A 17482-nucleotide genomic window follows, 5' to 3' on the forward strand; every position below is an offset into this window, starting at 1 on the left:
TTGCATTTAATAATTAAAGAGGCAGTATTCATTTCTAGAGGACTGCAAATAAAGATATATTAGGCAGGTCTTGTGTAACACAATGGCCTACTGCCAGTATGTTGTGTTATACCAATGCTATTCCTAAAGAAGTATGCTGATCCAGAATACAATATTGCAACTATCGTGACTCATAATAAGCTATTACTTTCTTTTGTGGTATAAGTTTTGCTTGTATAATCAATGAAGAGTACACTTTGAAATAATGAAATTATGAAAGCAAGCTAAATAGGAAACAATGAAGAATATAGATCAATAAAAATAACTGCTGTTTTAATCAGGACATGAAATAATATTCTTTTTCTCTAGCCAGTTACCTTATAAAGCTGTGTTCATAGCATTCAATTATATATTTTTAAATTGATTAGTTTATCTTTCCATAGATTTTTTTGGGTAGTACAGGAGGTCAGTTTGGTGAAGGAGATAAAAGTAAGAAGATGCATAAGCCAAAATGTTTGACAGTGACTAAGCACATAAAATCTTTTTCAAAGACCTGAGAGGATGCTTTGTGAATGATGCTGTCCTTACCTGACTACTATCATCTCTGTGCACAACTTTGTAGTAAAAGTTAAGATAGCTTTGTAATTTGTGATTATAAAAAGTATCTCAGATTTTTAATGAATTTTAAATTAAAAGAAATTGTGATTTTTGGCTAAATCTGCCAATCTGTCTTATCCAATGCATTGGTTAAGGGATGTATTAGTCCTGCAGAAGGTGCTGCCTCTTTGTACTATGTAATTGCTTTTCTTAGTTCTCTGAGTGCCCCACCACTAATGTTCTTACTTCCAGCGCTTTGTGTGCATGTAAAGTTGAGTCATGGGGGGTTTTTCCTCTTTTCTCCTGCATGAGCACTGCAGTTAAAGCATTTTTTTCTTTATGTAGATATTGAAATGTTTAAAATGGGGTGAATGTAAAACCATTGAATAGCATTCTCTTTTATGGTATAAAAAGAAATCCTGCCATAGTGGTTTTGTGAGTTAATATGAACATGTTCCATGAAAGATGGCAGTCCATTCTATTACTCATTTTCAGAAGAGAAATTGATGTACATACCAAAGTGATTTTGTTTTTTCAAAGCTGTTATGCCATCTAGGTCCTGATAGAGTCAACATATTAGTTTATGTCCATTACACTGCATTGTGAAGATTTATGTGGAAATGACCAAGGAAAGAATGAAGAAGTCATAACATGCTCATTTACATATGGTGTATGGTATTTATAAATTATATTTAATAGATGAGTTCATGTGGACTCTCCTGTAACATTTAAGAAAAGCCTGAAGAGAATAAACCAAATACATTTTTCAGAAAAGTTTAACTATAGGTGGGACTTGGAAAAGAAAGGTTTCTGTGAGATGACTTAACTTCTTGGGTAAATTGTCTTTGTTCAAAGCTCTTAGTAGGTTTTGTATTTGAGATTGAATTGAAACACTGAATCTGCAATGTGGTTGTTGCAAATAGGATGTTAGCATGATGAGCAGGAACTAGAATCTGGGCAAGTGCCATTATGGGAAACTTGAGCGGGAGGTTATACCTTTTTGGTTTAGGAACATTTTGTCATGGCTAAGACCTGTCACACTTTTCAGTGTGCAGTTTGACTGTGATTCCGGATGTTAATCAATTTAAGTAGTGAATTCTAGGTCTTGCAAAGACAGTCCCTGTTTCACATTTGGCCTTTTTAGTATAAACAAGCTTCAGAACAAAACTAAACAAATGAAAGTGAGTAGCCAGGATCTATTTTGGTGATATATTAATTTTCCAGGCCTCGTGATTTCCATTTCAAAATAAATACTCTGCTGCTTGTGGTATTTGGAGGGAATTTTTTCTTGACTCTTAAGTGTTATGCTATGACAGCAGGTATAGAAATTGTCTGGGAAGAGCAAAGATATTTTTGTGCATGAAAGATGCAGTAGAATTTTAAATGAGAAATTGCTGCAACTCTCTGGGCATTTGACGGAAGCTACAGCACAGTGAATTTTAAGTGAAAGTGAGGATATGTTTGTGTTTGGTTGTGGGTCCTGACCTTAGACCAAAGAAAGCCAAATGCAGATTAGACTGAGATGAGAGAGCAGAGCTGGTGACAAAACCAACAGGGAACCTCCAAATAAACTGGCTACTCAGGACCTATAAACCCTCAAGGAGACTCTAAGATCTATTCATTACCCTCAGTTTCTCACAAGCCACTTTGTATTTTTGTTAGCTGTAGCTGAAATTACTGTATGTTTTAGAATTGTCATGTGAATATAAAGATCTGAACCTGTTGGGACATCCTGGGTTAGGGCAAGGATACAGATAAGTTAGTTATAATATGACAATACGTGAGTAAAATTTGAAGGAAGGTAGGAAAAAACTTTTTAGTACACAAGATCTTTAAATTATTTTTAGTGAAATGGAAAGTTTACTAAATGTGTTTTAACAGAAAGAGCCAGAAATGAGTCAGATGACAGCTAACTGTGGCGGTACTAAAGAAGTTTTTATAAGTTTATGAGTTAGAGTATTAGCATGAGTGCAATGTCACTGAAAGATGCCTGACTGGCCATTGCTTTGTATATGTGTATGTTTTCTTCAGAGAATAATTGCTGCAATATGTTAAGGGATACCTTTTTCCTAAACAGGAAACATAAACAATTTGAATAATACCACTTCAAAGAAAAATTTTAGAAATACTTTAATTTTTTTCTTCTTTTTGTGCCAGTCTGTATACAAAGTCCAGGGTAGGAAGCACTCAGTATTCACTCTGTTTAATTTTAATAGAGATGGCACAGAAACTCATAAGAATCTTATCCCACTATAGTTCTTTTTTATAGATAAATTCATGTAAAAAAAGTTTTAATAATATATTATCATATGTGCTTTATGGTTAAGTACTGGAGGCTTAAAATCTAACAGCATGCTTTCTGTATGAAATTACTTGTGGACTGGCTAGCAGCCAGAGTCCTTGCTTTAAATAATAGAAAATATAAACCCTTTTTAATACTAAATTGCATACTTGCTTTTCTGAAGGAGGAGGTGAGATGATCTTCTTTATGGCACTGAATTGCACCTTTTCTTTACAAATTGTTCTGGAAGAGGAAGCAGTGCTTTTCCTATTAGTCCCTGGAAGGCTGAAGAGTGCCAGGCTGCAGTGATGTGCTTTACAGAAATGGCTGTCAGACAAGAAGAGGGTTACTCGTGACTAGTTCTTACTTTTGGTGCACTTGCTAATATTTTTCTTATAATACGCTCCATGTGCTTCTTGCTTAGACTTTCCTTTTAAATTTCTTCAGAATTCAAGCTTTAAAATAAGAGAAACAAAATCTGTAGTGAATGTTCAGCTGTGCAGGCTGGACTTGGAGTTGTTTCATCAGCCAGTAAAAAGGAAAGCAAACTCTAGTGCCAGACACTGTTTCAGATCTTCAGGGCAATCCCTTGTTCATAAAGATATTAATTGCTAATTATGTCCTGTGCTGCTTTTCCTTTGTTTCTTTCAGTTAAGGGAACTATGATGCATAACTTCAGACTAACTTCCTCTTCCTACTGATCTCTGTACTAGGAATTTCTGGTGCTTTCTGGTTTGCTGATTTATCTTGTCCCACTTAAAAATGTATATTTCATGTGACAAATTTCTTCTCATTAAAATTTTTAGAAAACCTCCAATATTGAGAGTGAAGGTTTTGTTTATTTCTTATCTTGTAATGATGAGGATGAGCTTTTGGGGTGCAGTTCAACTTGTACAAGATTCAGTACTTTCTTTTGGAGTATCTGCCATTGTTGATGATTATGGATATGGTGATGGAATTAGACAATTTCTCATCTTATCCAGTATGGAATATTTTACTGCCTTTATTTTTTAATCAGGCCTAATCAGTATGAGATTTTGTAATTTGTAATTATAAAACAACTAGAGATATGCTGAGGCTTAGATGACAAGAAGGAGTGTAGTTTAAAATATTCATGGTCTTGATTTTAAAAAAAAGTCATGACTAAATATGCTGGCAGTAATTGACTATCCAAAGTACAGTTGCCATTAGATATTCTCTAGTCATAGAGGCTTTTTCTAATTTCAGTACTTTGAAAAGGGTATTATTTGCCAATGAGATTCTAATCTGACTTGGAAATGATACATTTTATGAGAATTATCCTTAGTATGCTCTGGGAAAGTTTTTTATGCAGATAAACTTTGTGGAGTTTTTTTGCCACAAGGTACTTTAGGTCAGCCTTCTTGATAAGGGAAGTTTTACATTCAGTGCAGTTTAACAGTGCATTTGTGATAGTGAATGTCGTGATCGCTGTGTGTATTTTAGTTCTCTTTTTTTGTTCTTAGTTGTAAAATAATCCTCTAATTGCACTCTGTGGAAAGACATAGCTAATACTAACATCAAAGTCAATGCAGCAACCTGAAGAATAGTGTATAATGCCATCACAAACGTTTTTTGGATTGCACATTCCCAGAAAAGATGTGTCAAGTTTAATAGAGAGTATTCATAGTAACAACCCAAAAAATGTCAGGTACAGTTACCAAAGTTTAGTGAGTTTTTTATATAGACTTTCAAACCAATATGAAAGCTTTCATAAGAAAATTAATCTGGCATTTAAAAAAAATTCTCCAAAATGGTAAATGTACATTAAATATTGAGTTTGGAATAAAGCCTCTTATAAAATGGATTGCAAATTTTTTTTTTTTTTTATGCAAAGTATAGGGCCTTCATTATTTCTGTGCTGGTAAATTCTTTTTATTTCTTTTACAGGTTCAGTCCATGCCACATCAATAGCAGCTTCCAGAGTGGAGCAAGCATTGTCCGAGGTTGCTTCTTCTCTGCAAAGCAGTGCCCCTAAACAAGGTCCCCTGCATCCCTGGATGACTCTGGCTCAAATATGGCTTCATGCAGGTATTGTGATAGTAAAATTTATTTTTCTATGCTCTCTCCTTTATTGCTAGCCTGAGGACTTACCAAAATCTGTTTGTTTCGTTCAGAATCTCTTACCACTTATCAGATTGTATTTTTCCATGTGTGTGGCGCTGAAAGAAGTCAAGAAATAAAAAGCACACTAGAGTTGCTCTGTGTGTAAGATAATTTATGAAAGATAAGGCAGTAGTTTTAGAATGTAGCTGTTAAAAGTGGAGTCATTTCTTCTGTAGAACAAATGCAACACTCTCTCTCTTATCCCTGAAGAATTTAGTTTCTGAAGTACCTAGAGTATCCTAGTGCTTGGAAATCTAGATGGCCTTGCAGAATCACAGAATATTGTGATTTGCAAGGCACTCACAGGATCACCAAGTCCAGCTCTTAAATGAATGATGCATGAGGGGATGGAACCTGTGACTTTAGCATTACTAGCACCATGCTCCAACCAACTGAGCTAATCCCAGGTCATTGATTCCACTGAATGATTTTTGAATAGAGTTCCTGTAACTACAAAATTTTATAATAGAAAATAAGCAATTCTTCATGTGCAGGGAAAGGAACAGTAATAGTACTATTGAGCAACCTGTCCATTGCAACTTTGATAATGAGCCTGAATTCTGTTATTTTCCTTCTGGTTTCATTAGTGTAAAAGACTCAGGATTGTTTGTCTAAATGAGGAGTCATTTTCAGTGGATTTAGTATTGCTATGATGATTCAAGCCTTAAGCTAACTGCAATATCACAAGTGGCTGTTACATAAAATTTTAACCAGAAAATGATGATCCAGTGTATTTTTATACAGTTAAAAATGTATAACATGCAATTGTATTTATTGATAGCTGGATCAGAAAGATGTAATTTAGAAATCAACCAGCAATGGTTAAGCTTTGTTCTGCTCAGAGCATTTTTCAGTGACATAGTTTTTTTTCTTTCATGTTTTCAATGAAACAGTGCTTTATTTGATAGCATTTTAATTTGCCTATTTACATCTATAGCTTTATGGTGTGAAAGTCATTGCAGGGTAATGGCTCCCAGTTATAAATGGTTTAGTGGATTAGAGAAAAAGCCCAGAAGATTGGAAAGAAAGCAATTACAGTGATTAATAATAGTGATCTCATTTGGGCTACTCAAAAGCAACACAGCTTAGAACAGGGCGATGTCCAACAGGGTGTGGTGTAGTTGCCTGCTCTGCATTGTGGCATCATTGACTTTAAATATTTATAAACTGTCACAGATGACCATCTACAGTAACTCTTAGTATCTATAATGTTGATAATTTCTCAGCCTTCTGTGGCAGTTTGTTCCACTGCTTATTTTCTGTTTTGTGGGGAGTTTTTTTGTATTTAAACAAATTTTTGTGGGTCATATGCTGTTGTTGGTTATTCAGTTCATGCAAGTGACTGCTAGTGTTTTGCCCACAAAGGAGGAGTCTGGACACACTTTGATGACTCCTTTTTAGTTCACAACTGAGTCAGATTTCCATGCATGTTGGTGGTCTTCTGCTACAATCTGCTACACAGGCCACTTTCTTCTCTTAAAAATGTCTTTAAAATATTCTGACTTTGGAAGAACACAAAGACAGAGCTGTTGAATGCAATTTTTTCGTAAGCAAGGCCTTTTAAAGGCACTCAAATAGCAGTCAGATTCGGAGTTTTAGGCATAATCCAAAATTCACTGCTGTAGTGGGAATTCCTGATCTGAGAGCCTTTAAACCCAAAGGTAGGTGGCATGTACAGTACAGTGAGAAGCATGCCTTGAGCAGTGACAGATCACTTTGCTGTTTCGATGGAGCAGCTTGATTTAAACCTTAATCTATAAACCTCTTGTACAGTGTGACACGAGAGAATGCAGTGATACGATTACTTTGAGACTCTATTTTTATTTGGCCTGTATCAAAGTAAAGGAAAAAACATCACCCAACCCAGGACCTTAATAGCTTTTTCTTGCATTCAGTATCTCTTTATTCCTCTCTTCTCCCACTCCTTCAGCAAGAGATTAGTATGGTAGTGAAATAGCAGTAGTGAAGAATGTAAGAGTGTCGTAAGAGCTACTGAAGGCAAATGCTTCTATTGTTAGTTGTTAATTACTCACTGAATGAAAAATTTTCCCCCTATATTCGATCTGATTTATATAAGTGTGTGTCAGGCTACTTAACTGATTTAAAGAGTCCTAGAATACTCACATGCTCACATCTTAAAAATAAAACTAAAACGAAAAAATCCAAGACTTAAGATAAAAATGGTGAAGTAGAAAGAGTATTCTGGGATTTCAAGTTGTAACTCCTGATACGCTTAGAAAAGCAACTTTCCTGAAAGAATAATTAATTTAAAATAATTTAGGTAATAATTTGTCTTTTAAGATGCAAAAAATTTTTAGGAAAATAGTCTTTATCTAAAGTGAAATTATTTTATATGACAACATCTAGTCATGGTATGATGAAGCAAGAATCATTAATTGGGCCTGACATTCCTTCCACAGCTGAAGTCTACATAGGAATTGGGAAGCCTGCTGAGGCCACAGCATGTACCCAGGAAGCAGCTAATCTCTTTCCAGTGTCACATTATGTTCTCTACATGAGGGGTCAGGTGGCTGAACTTCGTGGAAATATTGATGAAGCCAAACGTTGGTATGAAGAGGCCTTATCCATTAGTCCTACCCATGTGAAAAGCATGCAGAGGCTGGTAAGTCTTGAGCCCGTGTTCATAAGCAGTGTCATCTCAACTGGTGACTGTACTGTGAAGTCCTGACTTGGTGTAGGTAACCTGTAACTTGTCAGTTTGGAATCTATATTCTTATTACAAAATGTTTTGGAAACAGTCTTTCCTGGAATTTATTCTGTCTTTTGTGTGTTGGGACATAAAAGGGATTTGCAGGCCATAAGACTATTTCAATCCTGATAGAAACTATTGAAGAAGAAGCAATTTGTATCTGCCTAATATTCTTGCCATTGGGGGAGAAGGTGGCTTAGGGTAAGAGAAGAGTTGGATACTGTAGAGGAAAGACTAGTCATTTTGGTATTCTGAAGTAAAAGTTAAATTCATAAAATCATAGAATATTTTAAGTAGGAAAAGACCTACAAGGATCATCAAGTTCAACTCCTGGCCCTGCACAGGACACTCCAAGAGTCACATCATGTGTCCAAGAGCATTGTCCAAATGCTTCTTTGACTCTCAGGCTGGTGCTGTGACCACTTCCCTGGGGAGGCAGTTTCAGTGCCCAACCACCCTCTGGGTTTTCCTGATATCCAACCTAAACCTCTCCTGGCACAACTTCAGGCCATTTCTTCATTCCTGTCACTGGTCACAAGAGACAGGAGATCAGTGCCTGCCCCTCCTCTTCCTCTCATGAGGAAACTGTAACTGCATTGGGTCTCCCCTCAGTCTCCTCCAGGCTGAACAGACCAAGTGACCTCAGCCACTCCTCATTCAGCTTCCCCTCAAGGCACTTCACCCTCCTCATTGCCTCCTTTGGATGCCTTCCAGTACCTTTATATCCTTTTTACATTGTGATGCCTAAAACTGCACACAGGACTCAAGGCCACACTGGTGCAGAGTACAGGTATTTTCTGCATTCTGCACATTTGTCAATTACCTTTGTGCTATGTGATTTCTTGGGTTTTTGAAAGGTAAAGAATCAGTCTTGCCCTCAAATGAATGTGTAACTTTAAGTACAAAGGTACCTTCCCCAGTACAAACGTGTTTGTTTATATACTTCATAGATACATACATGTATGCATTGTGTGCATACTATGTTAGGAGAATTACTTTCTTTTAGTCCAGTTTTCTTCCACGTAGAGCAGAATAGAACAGCTGAAATCAGCTTCTTACCCAATCTTTTTGTTCAGAAGTAGAAGCTGGTTTCTGCCTAGATACTTGTGAATTATTCAGAGAAATTTCTTGTGCATCCCTGAGGGAAACATATGAGACAAAAGATCAGATAGGAAGGCAGCACAGGGAAAGATTTTGTTTCACCTTTTCAGCATTTCAGGATATTTGAGCCTGCTGACAAATGCCAAAAGGTTCCCTTTCCTGAAGAAGCAGGCAGTCAATCTAAAGCAGTGCAAGTCAGTGAAAAAGAAAGCTCCTGTTTTGCCAGGTGTCTTTTTGCCCCTTCTCTGAATGCACCTTTCAATAAATAGTTTGTAAACACACAGTGCTCTTCAGAATGACTGAGAAATTAGCTGTCTAAGAGGCATGTGAAATGAAAATTACTGAGCTTCCAATCCAGGTTTCTTTTTTATGAGATTTTCTGAGTCTTAGCTTGAAGGTAACTGTTCATTTAATTGGATTGGACAGTCCTTTTTAAGGATTCTTACAATTTATGATTTTTTTTTCTAAGTGCTTTTTCTACTGTTCCACAACTTTTCTGCACTAGGATGTTGTTGTGAGTAGATTGTGAGAGATTTATGCTGCTTGAATACAAATATTCAAGACATACGCTATAAAAATACTTGTCTATGTAATTTCATGTAGGAGAAAGTACAAGGTTCTGTGTCCTTCTTGACCTTTTGTCTATTGTGAAAAGTATTTTAATGAGGAAGCTCGCAGTGTTTACTCTTGCCTGTGTCTACAGATGAATATCTGTACATCCCAACACTTAGTTTGTCTATATTTACCTATTTATCATAAAGAGATTTGATCTCAGTGGCAGGGGAGCTATAGCAACAGCAATCTGGAGGTACCAGCCTTTGTGACAACAGTTGAAACATTAACTTCTAATATTTGTATTAACAATTCTAAGCTGACAGCTGTTTTATGAATGAAAGTTCTGTGCAAAAAGCCCTTATATTCTGTGATTAATTTGATATTTTAAAAATATTTGATATGGCTTTCTAGCACTGCTTAGAAATTAATGTAAAATGCAACTGTTTCCACATAAAAGTTACCTTACAGCCTATATTTATTAAATAAACTTTTGGTGAATTTCCTTTTGAGGGGCAAATACTGAGTATAGATAGTAATAACTTAATGTGTAAAATACAGCAAAAAGCAAGTAGAATTTAAGGATGGTATGAGTTCTAGTATGTAGCATCTGTATCCAGGCCTGCTACTTCAAGTAAAATTACTTGAAATAGTTGAAATTACCTGAAATCAGTTTGGAATGGCTTTTGTTTGTTTTTATTAAAATTTTAGAGTGAGTCATATGTGGCACTCAATAATAATTTCCTGATGCTAATGGTTTGGAAATCTGAATCTTTGATTTGAGAGAGTCTTTGTAGTTGTCCAGAGGATAAAATAAGCTAAGTAAAATACTTGTTTCAGTTTGTATTAACAACAATAGCATATTGGAAAAAGTTTTCTGCTTTTATAATCCATCTTTTTAATGATGTTATAGGGCTCTGGTTAGAAGAATGAAAAGCTCAGCTTTGAAAAATTTACTATTTTTCATATAACATTTCATACAAAATTGTTGTATGCTAATACTTGTTAATTTAGACTACTGGAGAAATGTGTGAATAACCAGAAAGGTTATTTTTGTGGCTTCAGAATTATTCTACTTCTTCCTGTGAGTTACAGCATGTGCTATGCTTTGGAGTTTCTTCAAAAAGACTCTTGCATTTGTCTCTCATGCAAACTCAACATTCTATTAGTGTAACCATGAAAACTCTGCAGAAGTCTAGTGCATTATCTGAATGAAATTACGTTTTATTGGCTGCCATAATAATTTCTGCAAAATTACAATTTTTTAAAGAAACATTTTGTTACTCATTTTGCTTCTGTCTCTAAGGTTTTCACGTATTTACTCCTGTTCCAAGAGATTTACTAAAATGAAAATCAGGAGATCTTGATGATGGTGTAAAAATTGGAGCAGTTAAGAGTGATAAAAAAGATCTGTTTGCCAACCAAATGATAATCATAAAGGGGAGGGTTTGATGGGGAAGATTTTTACCTTACTAACAAAATGCCTAAGACAATGTAACACCAAATGTTGGGGACTTGATCCATGAGTAAATGAAAAATGGTTTCGTGAATGAAAAATATATTCTGCTCCACTAAACTTGGGAAGTGGAACTGCTGAGGTCATACTGTTGAATTACCTAAGATGGGAGCTATTTCAGCAGAGAGCTGGCTGCAGGGACAACGTGTTCATCTTTCTGCTCACTGCTATTTCCGCCCATTTTAAGATGTTGAGGGGCTTATTAATTAAATCAGCTGAACAACAAAACTAGTTTTTTCAAAGAGAAATGCTGTTTAAATTCTCTGCAGTTCCTTGTGGAACTAAATGATTATTCCCTGAACAGTTAGTATTTTAATCCATACATTTGTTCACTTTATTTTGTTAGGCAATGCTCATTTTAAGCTCTGCCTTGTTTTGAGGTGCTATTTTTTACTGTTTGTCACTAACTGAAATTTTCTCCAAGCCAGAGGAATAGCAGCTTGCTATTTGGCTAGCTCTGACTGTTCACAAGATGTCAAGAGGGAAGCAATAACATGTCAGTATTAATTAGGTGTACTTTACAGAATCCAGCAGCAATTCTTTTGAACAAATGCAGTGTCCTTTCTTCTTTTTAAGGTTTGTGTAGTGCACTCAGAAAAAAACACTTGAACTTCTGTTCTAAAGGTTAGGTTTGAAGTGCTTTGTTTTGTTTTCTGTATTTCAAATATTTTTTCTCACACCTAATGAAATTTAAAGTTTTCTTTAATTACTTAATTTTAAAAAGATGATATACACTTCAGTGTTATATACCTATGGTTATCACCTGCCTGATTTTGGCCAGAATAGATTTATTTATACAACTTTCTCCATTCTCCCTACCCTTTATCACCGCCTCCAGATTTCTGCATTACTGCTGCCTTCCTGCTTTTGTCATTGTTTTCCTCCCTTGTGAAAAAAAGAATAAACATTCTTTTATCTTCTGCAGTCAGAGTGCTGTTGTGGAAAGTAGCCCTTACTGCTGACGTCTGAAAAGTCCTGAAACAGGCCATCATTCAGTAATGCCTGAAATGGCAATGAATATTTCAATCCATTGTCCAGGAAACAAATAATTTTGTTCTCTCTCAGGCTGAAAAATTTCTACTTAAATGTAGCTTTGAGATGAAATAGGTATCCAGCATTTGTATGCTGTTACAATCTCAGAAGACTAGTGTTTTCTGAATATCAAGTAATTCATCATAGCACGTGCCAGTTAATCCTATTAATAACTCAGGTTCTAAGAGCAGAAAACTAAAACCAAAAGGGAGAAATTACTTAAACAATTTACTCATGTAGAAATTAGTTTTCAAAAAGCAGTATCTTAGGGAGTTACACTGTTAGATACCTGTTAGTTTCCTATAATTATGCATAGCTAAACCAGGTCACTTAAGACTTAGATTAACTATGTATGCTTTATCTCTCAGTTATAGATATACTATTATTTATTTCTTACCATACTATACTGACTTCTTGTATTTTTTTTCAACCCCAAGACACTGCCAGAAAGAAGTCTGGCAGTATATATGGATAGCATGTGCTTATGAGCCTGTCACAGATGTTGATTTGACTGAAAGAAAGGAAAAACAAGGACTTTAAAACATGAATTCAAAACATGTTTGAAGGGGGTTAAGGAAGAGAAACTCTAAACACAGTCACCCAAGTAACTTTTTTCCTTTCAGTAATTCAGTTTTCTCATCTGGAGAATATTCAGTAATTCATTTGATTTTTATCCTCAGGCCCCTGCACAGTAAAATTGTTGGTTTAGGCCACATAGGGTTGTCCAAAGCACATTGTGCTGGTTCTTATGGGTGGTTTGGGTTGTAGCTGATCACCACAGAGCTAAATGCTGATCCCAAATCTCAGTGCTCATTTGACTCACTCTCTAAGTGCATCCTTACACACAGGGTGGTTGAAGATGGATGGAGAAATAAAGGTCGTGGTTTTGTTAGACTTGTTAGTAAAATGTTGTGGGTTTGCCCTTCAGAAACTTCAAGATCATTTCACAAAAAGTAGAGAAAGCAAAATAGATGTTTGGCCAAAAACTCACCGCTCCTTACAAAGGTATTTTACTGTAATTTGACCACATCTAAACTTTGAAATATTTGAAGTTATTGCATTCTGTACCCTAAAAAAACTATGGCCATTGTGCTTGCATTTTAACCTGGAAACCATGGAGTTTAAGTGACTCAAGGACCATTTTGATACATTTTAAATACTTCATCTGCTGGGAGGCACTCACAGGCTATATTCTTTTCTGTCATGAAAATATTATTTCCCCTTTTAGCCTTACAAGAGAAAACCATTAGTGCTTGGTGCAGTAAAAAATTGCATAAAATCGACTTGCATGGTCATTAGCACTTGAAGTGTAATACAGTAGAAATCAAGGGGAAAAATTAGGGAGGATTTTTTCCCTGTTTGTTTCAAAGTTACCGTATGTTATTTTTCATGTTGTTGAGATCAAATATAGCAGTTAACCACTTCTTACTGACTTAGAAAAAGATTAGTAGAATTGCCTAATTCCTAAATGCTTTATCTGAATTTTACAGTACTCTTTTAAAGCAGATCTATATATGTTCAGTGTTTGACAACAATAACTGCTTTAAATTTGAGTTTAACTAGAACCTAGTTTCCCTTTTGGAAACAGAAAGTGACTTTAGGAATTCAAAGCACTAATTTTATTTATAGCTTGAAGCAGTGAGCTCCTATTTACTCAGGCAAGTCTGTGTTGATTTTCTGAGAACTGTTGTTCTGTAAGTGGAATTATGGGGCTGATGGTATTAGGGCTCCTGCTTCATAACAGACTTTCTTTTCACATTACTCTGTATTTATTCCAAATGGCTTACAGAAGCTGTGACAGGAGCAGATCTTTCAACAAGAAAATACTTCCATTCTTGGATGGTTTTTACCCTGTGAGAGCAAGCTTCAACTCATTGGTGCTATCCTCTGCTGTCAGCCATAACAAGAGGAATTCTACAGCTATCTTAAAGGGTTGTTTGGTTTAGGCAATCTGAGTAGCTGAGGATGCAAAAGGCAATCTGATTTTGTGCAGCATACCCAGTGGCTGCACTGAATGGAACTGGACTCATATGGAGAAATGAAGCTGTTGAGCTGTACTATTTATGGAGAATCCAGTTGCAATGATTAAGGCAGCTTTCTAAATACAGAGAGAAACTCTTTCAAATAGAAATCCCAGGAAAGTTAATTTAAAAGTAGACACACACAATCAGAAAAAAAAAAAAAAAAAAAAAAAAAAAAAAAAAAAAAAAAAAAGCCCAAACACTTACAAGCTAAGAAAGCTGCGGTGGGTTGTGGGTTTTTTAACTTTGGGAGGTGTTCGTTTGGGGTTTTTTGGGGTTTTTTGATTGTTGGGGTTTTTTTAGCATAAGGATTTTTGCCCACAATCTCAGCTTTAAATTTATTTTTTCATGTTATCTGTGTGATAGGTTTTTCCACAGTTTATCTATTCAGGCACAGCTTGCCAGAAACCATTTTATCACTTCTGTTTGTTCCCATTTAAAAAGTGGAAAATTAATTAGTGGCAGATGCTGGCAGAAGGAAGGGATGCTTTGGCTAGAGTTACTGCTCTTTATTTGGCAGGTCACGAATCATTCCACTGTTTTTATTGTATTGTGTGGAACTGATAAAATTTCACCCATCAGATAATTCATGACAATTTGCTGTTGAAGCAGGGTAGTCTGCAACATGCACTATTACTCCAAAGTTCCTTCTCTTTGCTTGGAAGACTTATTTAAGACTTTGTTTTCAGATTTTGAACTGCAAGTAATGTTTGTCTCAAGCTTTGATTCACATTTTTTAGGATAAAGTCTTCAAACTGGATTCTGTTATCAAAACTGAGCTATTAGTTCACTTCATATACAGCAAGTATGGATCAAATATCATCTGGGAAGTAACAATGAGATATAGTTTCAAGTTCAAGGGAAAAGTCCAAGGATCACAATGGCCCAGTCTGGAACAAGGCTTTGCTTTTGTAGACATCATAACAAAGCATTTGAGGTGAGATTCCCTGCCCTGCACTGTTTCAAGTAATTGACAGGAACAGGAGCATGATGAGATAACATTTGTGTAATGGTAACAGTGTTTGAGATGCACTTGTCAGATGTATCCACTTGCCAAGAGTTCGTGGGGGTCTCACATCCTTGGAGATACTCAAAATCGGACAGCCCTTGACAAACCACTGTAGGTAACTCTGCTTCAAGATTGGCTGTAGAGAATCTGAAGTTCCCATCCTACTTCTGTCAGCCTGTGATTCTAGGAATGCAAGCAAGGCAGGCTTTATAGGCAGATGTAAGGATTTGTGTTAGGAACCATGATGGGAACACTTTTCTGTGGACAAAGCCTTGTTACATTTTCCTGCTATGACAGACATACTTTATTTTTACCAGTGGTAAAAATCAATATGCACAGATTTTGTTCTTTCTTCTCTTGTTTCCATGGTACATTACCCATAGCAATCATGGAAGGAAGGTGCAAATGATTAATACCTTTCTCAACTGTTGTCACTCATCTCAACTATGTGCATATAAAATATACACATGTATGTATTTATACATATACTCTGACCTACAAATCTGCTTTAAAACTTTGGATACATCTTACTGTCTTTGCATACAGAAGTGTCAGCAGTGAAACAGTGCAACTGAAAAGCTTCAGTTGGGATCTCCAGAAATTAGGTTTTTAGACTTCTGTCTCTCTCAATTGTTTTCTTAAAGGTTCAAGTATACCTTAATGATTTGAAGAAAACAAAATATTTCTGACTGTTTACTGTTGTTTACATGGGAAGTATCTCTTTCATAGTACTAAGTAGAGATGATGAATAGCCAGCAAGACTGTAAAAGCATCTAATCACACCATAATGAAAAAAATTCCTTTTTGAGGCTTTTTTTTGTTTGTTTGTTTTGTAGGTTTTAGAAAGGGTAAGTCTTATTAAAAATCTATCCAGAGTCTTTCCATCATCTTATGCCTTTTACCCTCTAAAGGGCTGACTACATTAAAGTCATTGACAGATGGGGTTTGTTGACATCCCTTTTCCTCTGTGCCTTTTTCTGGGTAACTGGCTGCCTAAAATAGAATGTAAAACGTACACATTTATACTAATCAAAAAAATATTAACAAGAATGACTAATTTAACAGAAGGAAAATGTCAGTAGTCTTAGAGGTCTTAGTAGTTCAGGAAATGGCCAGGAGGCCTCATGTCAGTAAAGTGCTAATAGTTGTTCTTGATATTTAAATTCTCCGTATTTACAAAAAAAGAACAAAAAGAAAAGGAGAGCAGGCATGGAAAAAAATTGAAAATGTGTGCTCTTCCCTGCTGTCCTCTGTAGTCTCTTACATCCCTTTTCATGGATACTTGCTGGTGCTTTTTTGCATGGATCTCAAAAGTTCTATTTTTATTTTGCTCTGTGTAATTGCCTTTCAATATGAGAATTGCTTTGCAAAACACTTTTTAAATTAGGTCATTCTGCTGAAATATGCACTGAGCTAATTATGATTATTTTGCTTCCCTGGGCATTTTTGTGCTCATTCAATTTATTAAAGTATTTCTATATAGCTGGGGCCGAGAACTTACACAGCAATAAAAGCTATGTAGCACCTGGTATGCTTTGCTTGTAGGTAACATCTGGCATCTAATCACTTATAATTGAATTTCATATAACTAATGAAGAAATATTTATAAGGATGTGAGGGTAAATGTAAAGAATGTGAAAAAGGCTTTGAGAGAGTAGCCATCCCTAACTTAAAATGGACAAGAGAGATTTTATTTTCCTTCCCCTGAGAAAGGTTCTTTTATAGAATTCTGTAGTGAGAACTCTTTAACTACAGGACATTTGACGCCTGCAATCATCTACACATGTTGTGTTTTTTTTGGTTTTTTTTTTGGTTGTTTTTTTTCTTTTTTTTTTTTTTTTTTTAATGCTACATAACTTTGGAAATATAACTAAGTGCTTCCATCAACAGCAATCTGAATGAGATAAACCATTCCATGTGGCTTAGTTGAGGGGGTGAGTAAATGTGTGTGAGAAACTTACAGCACCATTGCCAGGTGTCAGCCCTGACTATTTCTCGTCTGTCTTAGAATAACGTATTATTATAAAATGGTGCAGGAGTTATCAGTGCATGTATTTTTCTATGTCTCATGCAGTTTTCAGGTGCATCTCTGCCCTGGTTAAATGATCTTTTTCTTTTTGCTTTATATTCCTCACAGGGGAGCTTTACTTGCTTTGGCAGAAGCTATTTCCTGAGAAAGCAGACTGCTCTTGAGAGGACCAGAAGTTAACTAATCAATTATAATTCTTTTTTTCTGACTAGGAACCATAAACAACTTTTTCTTGAAAACTGTGCTTTATCTTATCCTTATCAAGCAGAAAGTAGCCTACCTTAATGCAAAACTAGAGATCTGGAAACAGCTGTCCCCAGGTAATAATTTTAATGCTCACTTTTGCTAGGTTATGTCAAGCAGCTGTATTTCCCAGATAAGTTGTCTGCTTTGGTTCAGGGTTTTTTCTGCAAATCTCTAGTCTGGAGCAGTCTCCTTATGTCTCTCTCTTGCTCTTCAGCTCATCTAATTTTAAATTTTATTTGAAGACCTCTTTTCCATTTGCTGAAGCTTAGCTTCTCTGCTAGCCAG

At 35.7% G+C, this 17482-nt stretch overlaps 1 protein-coding gene across 5 annotated transcripts in view; it reads left to right on the forward strand.

Annotated features, from left to right (window-relative positions):
• The window catches only part of TTC7B (tetratricopeptide repeat domain 7B), a 124138-nt gene that overhangs the window by 89166 nt on the left and 17490 nt on the right, over positions 1–17482 (forward strand). For all 5 annotated transcript variants that reach the window (XM_066321921.1, XM_066321922.1, XM_066321923.1 and 2 more), the window contains 2 exons: positions 4766–4906; positions 7402–7604. In XM_066321921.1, coding sequence (XP_066178018.1) covers positions 4766–4906; positions 7402–7604 — 344 coding nt within the window. The remainder of the gene's footprint in view (positions 1–4765; positions 4907–7401; positions 7605–17482) is intronic.

This window comes from Sylvia atricapilla, chromosome 6 (assembly GCF_009819655.1).
Source record: "Sylvia atricapilla isolate bSylAtr1 chromosome 6, bSylAtr1.pri, whole genome shotgun sequence".
In the NCBI taxonomy this organism is placed as follows: Eukaryota; Metazoa; Chordata; class Aves; order Passeriformes; family Sylviidae; genus Sylvia; species Sylvia atricapilla.